Below are 13,861 nucleotides of genomic sequence, written 5' to 3'. Positions count from 1 at the left end.
GTCGCCGCTTCTCAACGTGGTAACAGCGCGCAACGTGGTAACATATTTCCTTTCACTGTTCACCCTGTTGGTGCCGTTTCCAGGCGTGTCCGCCCGTTGGCGAGCGCTCAGTTGGAGTCGCGAATACACGTGCCTTCACTGAAATGATCGAATACATCCATGCACATGTGACATGTACTCCAACTTTGATTTGATTGATACGTGGGGTTTAACGTCCCAAAACCACCATATGATTATGAGAGACGCCGTAGTGGAGGGCTCCGGGAATTCCGACCACCTGGTGTTTTTTAACGTGCACCCAAATCTGAGCACACGGGCCCACAACACTTTCGCCTCCATCGAAAATGCAGCCACCTGCGGGTCTGCAGCCAAGTACCTCAGCCACAGACCACCGTGGCGGGGCTATACCACAACATTTAATACATACATATGCCCTATCTCTGATATATATATATATATATATATATATATATATATATATATATATATATATATATATATATATATATATATATATATATATATATATATATATATATATATATATATATATATATATATATATATATATATATATATATATATATATATATATAACCCGTAATTTATGCGCTACTGACATTTTTCCCTCCATGGCAGACAGAAATTACGCGCTCTCGACACAGTCGGCGCTCGAGCAATGTGGTCTGTTTGTTTATCATGGCTTCCGTTTCCTTTTTCGAAGAATTCCAGCGCAATGATGACGCATCTTGACCTTCTTGCCGTTGCATGTTGCCTTTTATATTATTCCACCGATCACTTTCTCGTAATTTTCAGCATTCCATCCGCCCCATTGTCTGACGGTTTGAGCCCTCAACCTATACTGTAGACTGAAATGTTAATCTCGGATACGCACCTTCAATGACAGTCGGGAAGCGATTGAGCGGCAGGCTTTCGCTCAGTATCCTTTGGTGACTGTCGGTTAATGTACAAAAAAAAAAAAAGAAGCGAGATGAACTATTGTGATCGTTGCCAGCTAGAGGTCAAGGTGAATGCCTCGCGTTTCACATGTTGTGAAAAAAAAAAAGCAATTGGCATTTTACACCGATGCTGTTAAACGAGAACAGTCGCATAAATTGCCTAAAAAAATATACAACGCAGTTGCATGTATGCTGGCTTTACCTTTTCCCTCCATAACGACGTGAACAATTAATCGAAAGCAGAGGGGAAGGAAGAAGCTCAAGTAATCTGTGATAATTGCACAGACACATTTGATTGTATTGTTTGGTAAATGTATTGTTCCTCTCATTTTTTTCTTGCTGGCCAAATAGGGACTAAATATGTAGTGTGCGCGAATCTGGTAGGTGGAAAGGCATCTCACACAGGGACATACTAATTTTCCTTCACGTTTATAAAAAAGTATATATATATATATATATATATATATATATATATATATATCCAGAGAGAGAAAAGAGACAAAACTTGGCGATTGTCTTTCGTATCTATTCTAGAGTTGACATTGTGAAGGACAATTGCGAAAGCGTAAATGATAGGATATGCACAATCCCCACAGGCGTATGCCAGGGGCGGGGGGGGGGGGACGAGGGGGCAGGGTAGGTGAGGGGTGTGCGGCTGGGCGCAAAGTCAACCGCGCCATACATCGATATGATAGGAAAGGGAGGGGTGCTGCTACAAACTTTCGCCCCCCCCCCCCCTACTGAAGGGGTACCCTGCGAGCGCTCATTCATGGACTCCACTGCAGCCGACTGCAGCACCGCACTGCTGGGAGGACCCTATACTTGTATGGACTATTTTCCGTAAGACATTGGGTGCCACCATTTTGGGAATATGGCGACGTGAATTAAAGGCCACGAAACGTCGTATGCACAAAGCCAACTGTTTTAGTTCGTATATGCGTCTATACCGTAACGCTGTTTTTTTATAGTTGTTAAAGATGCAAAACACAAAGGTTAACTGCAGTCCATGCACTATGGCGACACTTAAACCAACTAATAATAGTCCGTACCCTTCCTCCATTACTTGCTTCATAGACCAGACTTCTCATGGCTTTTAAGAGACAGCAAGGTTTGGCCGGGGACGTCGTTTGTGGCGGAAAGGAAGACCACGACAGAATCACCTCTGCCGTTGCCGATCACCATCAGCTGCGACAACCAGTGCGCATGTGCTATGTATACTTGCTCGAAACGTGGCTGCAAATGTAAAGTTACCTTGTCAATAGTCTCTCGCGGCAAACAGTGGCTGCTTTCTTCAAGTGATGGCAATTCCGCAATATGACCCACAGTGAGCCGGTCGGGTTCAATCTAAAGCACGTTTCTTGAAGTGGTTTCTTCCGTGCACCTCCCACCTAAGAACTAGCTTTTCATTGCCTTTGTAACGCTAACAGAGTCCCCACTCTCGCCGGCTTTGACGCGAACTATGCTGGTTCACGCATTAATATTTAACGCATGGCAAGTCTATAGGCAAAAGGAATGCCGAAGTTTATTTATTCAAGCTTCAGGCAGCGCTTACGCGGGACGACTGGATCGACGCGTGCGTTCTTGCAATCTCCTCGAGTTAACGGCATCACCCAGTTCTTACGGCAGCACTCCATCAAATTACCGACAGTGGGGCGCGCTTGGCATTCAACTCGTTTACGTAACCCGCGCTCATCATTGGACCGAGCGAAGGCTTCATCCGTTCGCTTAGGCCACTTCCTATAATAGACTGTGTTGCGAGGGCAACCAATTGATTCGTCTTCAGACGGCTAGCTCGAGTTCTGGACCCGTACACCGACTGTGATCTTATACAGGCAAATACCATCGTTGTTGAAACACGTGTCATATAGACTGACCTTTCCCTCCCTTTGTAATCTTGACATGTATATCCGTTGAATAGCGGTTATTTGAATGACTAGATCATCGTGGATCGTGACGTAACTGTAAGAAACAATTGGTTGATTCTAAGAAATGATTGAGTCACAATCGGGATACTGAGAACGTTTGGTTTGTGTCCCACAACGGTTGCTCTGATTGCGAGGCAGTCGGAAAGTCTGATCTACAGGACGCTAAGACGGCCCTCGCCCGCCGAGCTCAGCGAGACACTCTATTCCGATCTGAAGTCAGAAAAGCAGAGCGGAAGTCAAGTTACGAATGGATCTCACACAAACCTTCGAAGCAACCGGGTTGCATGTGCGGATTAGAATGAGCACCTCAGCGAGAGAATGCGAAGGAACACATGTTCTGCCTGTGCAGCATTCACGTAGGGAGTGTGGGGAAGGACCCCATCATATCCGCCACACTTTAAAAATTTGGCACATACACACGAACCCCCCTCCTACCTCCCCTCAAGTAAAACATTTCTGTCTACGCCCCGCGAGTGTAGCGTGGAAAAGAGCAACATTCTGCCGCTGATGAAAACGGCAAGCTCATGATTGAGTAGTCAGGGCCGCGTCACAAGTGAGCGTGTTTGGACGTGCGTGCAGCATCTACCTCAGTGGTTTCCCGTCGCGATCGTTCGTTCGTTCGTTCGTTGCTGCAGGGCCTTGCTGCCTTTTTTTTTCAGAACGAGGCGTTCGAAACATTAGCGACACACACACACACACACACACACACACACACACACACACACACACACACACACACACACACACACACACACACACACACACACACACACACGAGAGAGAGAGAGGGAGAGAGAGAGAGAGAGAGAGAGAGAGAAGGACAGACAATATTTATTATCGACTCTAGCATAGCAATATTTTATTACGGATTTCGAATTGAATAGGCGCAGTTCGAAAATGCGAATATTTTTCGAATAGTTCGCGGATATTTCGAAGTGTCGATGGCATACAGAGAAACACAAAATTGGTGCGGGCGCACTAAAATTTCGTTCCCGCGGGATGAAACATGAACTCACGTAGTACGACAGGCTAGGCTGATCGGGGAGCCCCACTTTGTAATTCGTATTCTCTGAAGAACTATGTCTGTGCGAAGAGTCGGCTTCATCGTTTAATGACCCATTTGTGAAAAAAAAATGTTAAGGGTTATGAATACTGCGTAGTGAATATCGTTTTATGTTGTCACGGACAAAACCACTGTGAAAATGGTTTTAGGGGCGAAGCTCCTTACGCCGTAGGTCGTATGTACCGTCACTCCCGTGTCCTCGTATAGTAGTATACAGTAGTAACCAGTTGCATTGCATTGCGTGTCAATAAAAACGATGCAACAGCATATCCACGGAGTGAATGATGATGAGTGGGGCGAAGCATCCGTCAGACCATCCGGGCTTCCATGAGTCGGTCTGTCCGTGCGTCCATCCGTCCGTCCGGCAGTCCGTCCGCATCGCCCCACTGGTCATCATTCACCTCGTGGATATGCTGTGATGTTATAGTGAAAGCTGTTATGAGGTCACAACTCAGGTCTCACGCAGCGTCGTTGCCCGCCGCCGCCGCCGCCGGTGTCCGTAACCACATCACGCGAAATTAGGAGAAAAAAAAACCAAGCACCAATAACACAGTGGGGCTCGAACCCGGGTCTGCCATGGTTGCCAACCCAATATTCTACCACTGAGCCATGCCGGTTCTTTAGACTAGTTGCTAAACTTGCCTTAGGCAGGCTTGATGTCGGGAAAGCAATCGCGTTAATACGACTTTTAAAGCGTTTTAAAACAGCGAAAGAACAAGCAGTTGTGATACAAATAGCGTATCGAGTAGTCGTCCAATGCTCCAACCCATTACAAAAGCTTGTTTTTGTTCAGCTATTAACTGTGGCGCATACCCACTTCAGGCATAATTCCTCATCGTCGTCAACCACTGCATGAACAATGTGCACAAAATTTCTCGCAATAGTTTAGCGGATACCACGCTTCTAAGAAGAATGACGAAAAATATCATAGCGCATAGTGAATGTCGGCCTACTAATCGGCCCTAATATTTTCATTATTAATGCCGTAGTGGGCATCAAGCAAGTGGGCTTGCAGCAGTTGCCCAATGAGTGTTTAGAAAAGGCTCCGAAAGACCGCTCTTATAGCTTTCGCTGTGACTGCGCTGTGCCTCCCGCGCAGGCCTGGCGTTTTTTTTTTTTTTCAGCATCGGAAAACTATTCGAAAATATGTTCCCTTTAATTTGATAGTCAGTCGATCGTATTCTATTCGGACACAAACACATCACCATTTACACCCGCCTACACTTAGCGTCATCATGTGGAACAACTCAGTGTCACCAGTGCAGTGCCCGACATATATTGGCGCTTGATTTGAATTGGAAATTAGGCTATAGCAAGCGAAAAAAAAAGCTCCGCTAATATGTGAATACCATTATAGGAAGCATGGTTCATCGCCACATGGAAGGTGGTAAGGAAATAAAATGAGGGAGTAGATGGGCACTGCTGAGTGTACCAGCCGTCCAAACGTCTGCGTTTTCATAGCCACGAATGCCGCGTACACTCGTAAAGGTGACACCATGCATGTAACAGCCGACTCTTGTCATTTCTATATCTCATCATCCAGTGGGGACGTGAACCGCCAAGCGCAAAACGAAAAAATACAGATCTTTAACGGGTAATTGCAGTCGAAAGAACGAAAACGGGTTGTGAATGGAGCTTTGGGAAAGCTTGGACAGCAGTCAGGTGCTGTGTTGAGTTTTTTGTAAAGCTATATGTGCTAATACTATAGTATACCTGACATTGGCTTGAATATTCTTAAGATTTTTTATTTCGGTCTTAATTGTCATCGCCGTGGAGGAGGCAGCAATCACTTTTTCAAGTAATCATGGAACGATCTATTCTTCCGTGTTTATTGCCTCACGAATCAACCACCGCCAAAAGTGACAAAGGAGAAACGAGGTGCGACAACGACGTCATGAAACGCAACCGCCCTCTTCCCGCGTGGTTCCGGTGCGTGATAGTCTCGCTACTGTGTAACATTAGCACACTGCGGAGCTCCACCCGACATTTGCCATTGATTCGAATAAAACGTTTTCTCTCTACGGAGCTCGACTCCGGGACGTGGTGTTAAGGGTCTGAAGGAAGGTCGCTGGAGGATACGGAAACAAAACATGGTTTATGGCACTATTTACACATATTTACAGCAAAGAAAGGATAGTGGTTTCACAAACCACGAGCGTGGTGGTTGAACCATTACATAGTTCAGAGCGACGTCCAGCACTCTGCGGCGTCGTTTTAAGCCCTGTTGGGCTCCTCCTCTCCGAGTGGAACACCAATCACACACACATGTGAGGGGGACGAGCATGCACGGTCCACGTGAACACTGCACTGCAAGGTGGCGCCAGCAGGGCACTTCCTCGTCGTGTGTGTGCCGCTAGTCGAGAGTTCCCATGATCCTGACAACGTACATCAAAGGGTCTGCCGCACAGCTCGCCTAATTGGCGGGGTGATTTGCGGTGGCCGCCGCGGTCTCCTCCAAAAAGATGCTGTCTTTGTTGTCCTCCCTCGTCGTGGCGTCGTGGCGACACGACGTCTCATCCTCCGGCTAGCAGGGACAATGCCTGGCGGGCACAGGCAGCCGGCCGGTCGTCTACTTGATTGGGGATTAAAAGGAGCGCCACTCTCCTGTCAGCTCTGGCGCCGGTCACGCCAGCTTCCCCGTCGCCCGATGAGTCGCCGAGTGCATCAGTCACCGCTTCTGCTCGAAGAGACGACAAAAGGGTCCGCATTTGAAAGACGGGAACTCGCCTTTGCTTGCCGCATGGTCGGGATAATTGCTGAAATCTTCGACAGCGTCTGTCAGACTGGGCTTGAAGGGATTGAGAGCCTTCCCAGTGGACCGGCCGGCTTACGCACAATGGCGTCTGCCCAGACGAACTTCCTGGCCAAACTTAACAGTGGCGGTACCACATGACAAGTGACGCGGATCAGATCGAAACGGCGTTACTGAAGTGTCTTCGGCTAACAGCAGCAGTCAGCTGTATGATGTCATGCAGCCGCCAGCGGCCGTTCCGAAGAAATGAGGGCGTTTTTGTGAATAAATAAGAGAGGGCGTTTGAGAAGTTGACAACTTCCCGTTCCACTAGTTGAATCTCCTCGCCACGCACGACTGCAGGATTTGCCTGTAGGTGTTCCAAGCAGGGTGTGCTTATCGCTGAATTACTTCGCTTATCTCTTTCCGGGAGGTTGTGCTTCCCGATGCGACCAGGCCCTCCGAGCTCTACTTACTTTTATGGACCAAACGGACCTGGCCACTCGTTTCTAGTCGATTTCTTCCCTCTCTTTTCACCTTGTTCTCCCCTCTTATCTTCCTGTCCTCTGTTTCTTTCTTCCTCCCGAAAGAGCGAGCAGCCGTTGTGCCCCTCCAGGCGGCAGTTGCCAGTTTGCTCCCTCTGAAGGAAACGGAGACTGACATGTGGAGATTGGGCATGATTAAGAAGTCCGCACTAGAGATCTATCGAACTTTTAAGCAGGAAATTGCCAAGGAAAGAATGTATAATGATACTCAGGGTAGTTCTCTACTGTTTGAGGCCAGGACAGGAGTATTGCGAGCCAAGACATATCGGGCCAAATACGAAGGGGTAGGCACGGTATGCAGTGCATGCGGAGAGGAAGAGGAAACTGCCGAACACTTGATAATGTTCTGTAAAAGGCTTCACCCTATAGTTCAGGATGATGGCGCAGAGTTTTTCAAAGCACTGGGGTTTAGAGACATGGAGGGCAAAATAGACTTTAAGCGGGTAGAATTAACTAGAAGGAGGTTATCTGATTGGTGGCTAAAGTCAAGGCGCGAGTGAAAATTAAACCATTTACTGCAAAGTACCAGTCCTATACTTCACTATTTAATGGAAAAAGAAAAGTAGAATCTAGTTGGTGGTTCGCTAAGTATTAGGGCTAGGTGGCGCTGGCCACCACCCGATCTAAAGGGTACAACCTCATCAATCCATCCATCCATCCATCTCCATCTGTTCTCTGTGTCCTTGTGTATCCGTGTATGCAAATCAAATAAATAAAAATAATGTGATGGTTCAGGGACCTCTTTAAGCTTTTCGTAGGAGGAATACCACGGCAATCCTGAGGATGTTCACATCAAATACAGTTGACATACTTATGGTAGTATTTCTGTCCAACAGCCATAATCGTCTCAGGCTTGCTATCTTCATTACACTTTTTAAATGTTCTTTTGCGCTTGCTTTCTTGAAAACTAGGCACTGACCTCTTTAACGACAAGAATGATTTCCCGAGCTGATAGCGCGTAAAAGCTTACGTCGTTCGTGACCTGATGGTACTGGGCGCTCGGCGGTAAACAAGAAAAGGCCCGACGATGGAGCGGGAAGATGCCCGAAAGGGTGCAAGTGTCTCTTACCGTGCAGCGACAGTTGAACCGTTTAGATTGTCAATGGTCGTCGAACGGCACGCTAACAGTGTGATACTCTTGACAGGAAAGGGGAGAGAGCTTGGAAAAGAAAACGCAAGTAGTTTCGGGGGCGGCATTGACAAGCGATCACTTTCTGCGATACTCTCGTGATTAGCGCCGGATGCGTCGTTGCATACAAGTGATGTCCTTTCCGGCTGTTTTCAGCAGGAAGTGCGGGCCTGGCATGAAGGAAAAACAAAAGAGAAACCACAGGAGAAATCACTTCATGACTTCGCTAGCTTTGGGAAGTCGACCTTCTCTGATTGTGCCCCTCCCGACCCGTGCTCGGTACCTCGTTAGGGAGCTTACATGAACGGCCGTTTTTAGGGTGGAGACATCTTAATAAGTGCCTTCAAGAAACTCAGCCAAAACCAGCGGGCAACGGGGCACGCTGTTGCCAGCTTCCACTAAATTCAGCATAGTTTTCTGTGCGCCGCCATTTTGGAGCCAGCCAACACACAACACCTGGGCTTTTGACAGCGGCGGTTCTCAGGGTCGTGTAAGCGACCCAGTTCTCAAAGTGAGCGCACGAAGAAATTCGCAGCCCACACACAAACACTTGCGACATAATACTGAGGTTACGCTGACACGAACGCAAGCGTGGCAACAGCTCAGACTAGCGAGCGCGTCTCCGTACGAACGCGCGGACGCGTCCCGTTTGTGGGCTTCCTACTCGCAACGCGTGGACGCAGCAACGACAACTTCGGTTATCTACTCATTCGCGAACACCGCGAAACACATATACGTGTGCCACAGGAAAAAACAGTGAACGAAATACGCAGTACTCACAGAGCAAATACGAGACGCACTGGTGGGCTCCCAGCCGTCTCGCTTTACTTGAGCCAGCCATAGTTGTCGTCGGCCAGGGCTCGCTGGGAAGCGGAACATTCGCACCCCCTTTCTGTTGTGGTTAGTGCAGAGCGGTACGCAGCATCCAGGCATTCTAAGGCTTCACCGGCAGCGTTTAACACGCTACCGCAACGTTCGACGCGGTATTATTGAAAACTAAACGCAACCGGGCGTAGACGCAGTGCGGGCACCAAGATGGGGCGACAGCGCGGCGTTGCTGTCTGGTAACATTGTGTTTTGGCGGGCGGCGGTGCGTTGGCGGCATGTAGTGGGTCATGGCTGACATCACCCTAAAAACGGCCGTTCATGTAGGCTCCCTATACTTCGTGAACTCGCAGCGCCCTCATCAGACGCAACCAAAGGGAGCCGATCAATAGTAGTGGCAGACTATCACGCAGCGGGGGTCCATTTATGGTTATGGCTAAGTTTCAGGATTGTCACGTGACGCTCACTGCTAATTTTACTGCGATACGAATTACATAGACACTTAAGATTTTTGCCGTCGCCGTCATGTTCCATATAAAATCCAAATCGATAACATCGCCCTACAGGTCATTGTTCCACGCGCGCCTAAAAAGGCTGCTGACGGATACGGCTCAAGCAGAGACGAGTGAAGAAGCATGAACAGAGATGATCAAACGGAGAATAATCAAATCAGCTGGGCGTGAAAGAATTCTGCATCGGGCAAAGCAGTCGATGCGTGTTGCTGGCACCCTTCTTTCCTGCCATGCAACACCTTTCAAAGAATGACGGAGTGAATGAGTATCCAACTATTTTCGAAGCATAAACGAGCTCTCTGGTGAAGAAGCATGAACCTTAGGGTTGAAGGGCTGTGTTGCTCATCAGGTAGCAGGTTTCATCAAATAGCGCTTTCGCGCCATTTCTTTATGGGATACATATACGGTTCTTACCTTATGACAACATGCCATACCGTATGCGATAATTGCGAAATCATGAAATTGATCTTGTATCAGCAGCAAGACTGAAATCCAGAAGTGCGGAGACTTCCAGAATCAGTTAGGTAGCGTAAACCGACTTCGCTGTGTGGATAGGCGAGCTACTCTAGCAATTATAGCACGCATGTCACACATATACGTTAAAGAACAAAGAATAACTATTCACCGCTGTAATCGTCGTCTTGAATGGTGAAATTATTGTGATCGTTTGCTTAGTGCACTCGTCGATGTGGTGGTTTCAGTTTCGCTGTCGAATTTGATTAAATATCATTATACCACGATAATCACAAGAAGCCTGTTTTTCATGTCTCAATGCCGTGTTGGCTGTTCGCACGAAATACTTTGATTCTCCCGTTTGACATAACCACCTTACTCTAATTCAAGCTAATTGATTTATTTTATGAACTATATATATATATATATATATATATATCCGATGTGTAACTTCAAATGACTTTTTGTACATTCTCTCTTTAGTGACATATAACGCGTTATTTTTTGTTGAGTTCTTTCAAAGTTTGATGTTTCCTTACGGTTTTGTCGCGACACTCACCCTTTGTAACCCCCCTTACACAATGCCCTGCAACAAGGGTTTGTAAGGTATTTTTAAATAAATAACTAACTAACTAACTAAATAAATAAATATATATATATATATATATATATATAAGGAAAAAAAGTGTATACCTAACGGCTCGTTTTTTTTTTGGCAAATAGCAAAGTCTCTGGAACGAAAAAAAGGAGTCTCTAGCTGACGATTGTTGCCCCGTTCTGATTGGTCATGATTTGGAAACCCGTTACAGTAAAGAAAAAAAAAATGTGAAGGAGTGGATGAGCAAAAGAAGAGAAAGGGAAACAGCTGTTGGGCAATCAAAACATCAAAAGTTGAATGCGTGCGCAGCCTTCCTCAGCTGAACTGCACATCTGCTGCTAGCGCCTTCATGAAGGGCAACAAATGACCTTAGCGATTGCAGCGCTACATTATTTTGGCGTGCAAGATGAAAACAAGCGAAGAACGGTCAACCTACTCACTGTAAATTTTAGTAGCTACAGCCGTCGCGCACACTCTTTGCCATGACCTACTACACTCCTGACCTGTTCAGATAGCGGGGTTCCTATGGGAGCGCGTGTCCCCGCTCTCGTTCAATCGCTCGCCGTAGGTGGCGCTACCTATAACCTGTTCGTCTGCTTCTTTACGGTTGTTTTGTAGGCGCTGGTATAAGAATGCCTGCTTTCTGTGGTGAACTGTCGGCATATATGTGACTATTTCTTCCCATACATTGCTGGTCAAGTAAGCTGTTCAGTGCGCTTAAGAATTTATAGCACACTGGTTGACAAACGTGGAAACCCGTGGATTTACATGATTTTGGACAGCCTATGCGTTGTCGCGTGCATTTTATTGCAAAAAAAATTCTGAATGTCTTTTAGTATTATTATTTCTGGATATTTCTAAATTGTGGATCATAAATTCGCACTACGAGTGCTTTGTTGGTTAAAATTTGACTACAAAGAGTGAAGGTGACGTCAGCGAACAGGTGCTGCCTAGCGCCACGCCGCTCGTAGGTGACGGCCCTAGCGGCAGAAGGTATGAACTAGAACGTGGGCGCTGGAAGAGGTGCTCTCTGGGCAGGTCAGGAGTGTAGTAGGTCATGCTCTTTGCTGCTGTTGCATTTTTTTCGCGCTCGCTGCGCACCAGTGCGGCCAATGGACGCATTACCTACCGTCGCTGTGGACGGGGTCGAGGGTATCGCGTAGTAGCGAGGCGCTTTTCTATCATGGCGAATCCGAGGAAATTCAGCGAAAAGATCGCTTTGCACAATCAGAAACAAGCTGAAGAAACGGCGGCGTTCGAGCAGATCATGCGTGAAGTGATGGGGGCAACCCGAGTAAGTGTCCGTTGTCATTCATGCTGTGCAGTGCGGCGTCTTTGCGGCGCGCCACAACAAATACGCTCACACTGCGACTACCAAGAAAACATCGCGGACGGCCGTTTTCCGTTGCCTCGGACATCGCTCGTCGTCCCTGTGAATCGTAGCTGGTGTATCCGTGCGTTTCTAGCGCTCTGCAGTGCCCTGGCGCGCTTGTGTGAAACCGTTTACCGGACTTGATCGTTCCTATGATACGCGTCTGATCCCAGGCGCTCTGCTGTCGCTGAAATGTATTGCTTACGAACCAGTTGGATCGCGCGCTGACGTTTCAACGTGCCGCACGGACCCACCACCGCTCGCATTACTCCGAACGACGCGGCAGTACGCTGAATTCGAAACGAAACGCATCGAGGTGTCTGCGCGGCTGGCCCCCCTTACAAAAACAGATCAATAGATACCCCAGCAGCACACCACTTTTTCTAACGCTTGCGTTGCGGGGAGGAAGGGGAGAAGCGACCTCGGTAAACGCCGTACGCGCGCTTTGTTTTTCGCCTCCCGTGGTGCTTGCGGGTCCTCACGGAACGCTCTGTTAATCCATATACCGCTGTCCTGTGGTCCTGGGCGAGCCTACAACATGTATCGTTGACAGCCGCCCGCGATAACAGCTGCGCGCGATGACCCGTCTTATCCCCGTGTGCGCCGCGGGCTCCCCCTTTAGCTACCAGACCCAATGTTTGGCAGATGACGGAATTTGTGAGCCTTCTGTGCCTGCATGCTACCTCGATTGGGCTACGTAGTGTACCTAATCGACACCGTGTTTCGCGCTGGCAGGCAGCGACCGTTGTCGCGACTCGGGGGCTATAGTTACGTAACGCGTTTGCCGCATTGTTTTGGAAGGAAACGCAATCGCGGACGCCGCTGTATGCGTGCCTCGTGCCGTATCGGAAATACGAGTACCGCAGTCTGTCTAATCGCACCTCGAATGCAAGTCTTGCAGGTTTGCGATTGGCCCGCCATTCAACGAAGTCTCAAGAGACGATGCGTGATCGGGAATTCCGTGAACGCTGGTTATTCGCGGCGCTTCGTTGCGCGCTGTCAGCTGCGCAGATGCTGAATGCATTGCAACTGCTGTTTCTGATGAGACGCGCTCTAAACGGAACGCTGATTGCTGCTGTAAGGGCTAGCGCATTCACTGGCCCACTGATCCCACCGAGTGGTCCATCTCGGCAGCTGTGATATGAGCGGCAACTGAGTCTATGAAAACTGCTCGTACTGGGATTGATTCTCAAGAGCAAGCCGTCTTTGAATGTCTCGCAGCGTGCGTGGACCTTTCCACGTTTTGTTTGTTAGCCTCACGTTACTTGTGTTTACATTGACAGCTAGAGCTAACGTACCGAGCAGCAAAAAAAAAAAAAACATTGTTTGACAGCCGATGATAATATAACGCGCAGCAAAAAAAAAAAAAAAGATGGCGGTTACATTGGACTCAAAGGAACCAGCCTAAGTTATGCACAGGTGTTTTTGAGGCTGCTCACAATAAAGTATTGGAAGTGAAAGGGCAACAGCTGCCATCTGTGAGTGGTTGCAGTGTGGCTTGCGCCTCCTTCTTGCCTTTAGCATTTCTTGCCAGTGTGTGGGAAGGCGATTACTACCGGATTGACGTTAGAATGCGCTATTTTGAACTGCCATTATACATATGAGCTTTCAAGAAAAAAAGAGCATATACACTTTGTTTTTGTTCATTATGGTGATGAACTTGTCATCTATTTTCCGACAGCTTATGCAGAGATATTGCTCTTACTTGTCACACTGTCTCTTCAACTGTTTATTCCCGCACATGAGCAG

The 13,861-nt window shown here is 47.8% G+C and overlaps 1 protein-coding gene across 7 annotated transcripts in view; it reads left to right on the top strand.

Annotated features, from left to right (window-relative positions):
- The first annotated feature begins 11,842 nt into the window (after positions 1-11,842).
- Positions 11,843-13,861, top strand: part of LOC119159495 (CREB-regulated transcription coactivator 1) — a 76,158-nt gene continuing 74,139 nt past the window's right edge. For 4 of the 7 annotated variants that reach the window (XM_075891655.1, XM_037412268.2, XM_075891660.1 and 1 more), the window contains exon 1: positions 11,846-12,034. In XM_075891655.1, the coding sequence (XP_075747770.1) occupies positions 11,924-12,034 (111 nt within the window). In that variant the 5' untranslated portion in view covers positions 11,846-11,923. Of the gene's footprint in view, positions 12,035-13,861 lie in introns of all 7 variants that reach the window. The other 3 variants (XM_075891656.1, XM_075891657.1, XM_075891654.1) reach the window with 3 other exon arrangements.

Source organism: Rhipicephalus microplus, chromosome 1, assembly GCF_043290135.1.
Source record: "Rhipicephalus microplus isolate Deutch F79 chromosome 1, USDA_Rmic, whole genome shotgun sequence".
Lineage (NCBI taxonomy): Eukaryota > Metazoa > Arthropoda > Arachnida > Ixodida > Ixodidae > Rhipicephalus > Rhipicephalus microplus.
The sequence above is the reverse complement of the archived record's forward strand: the minus strand, read 5'-3'. Positions and strand labels throughout refer to the sequence as shown.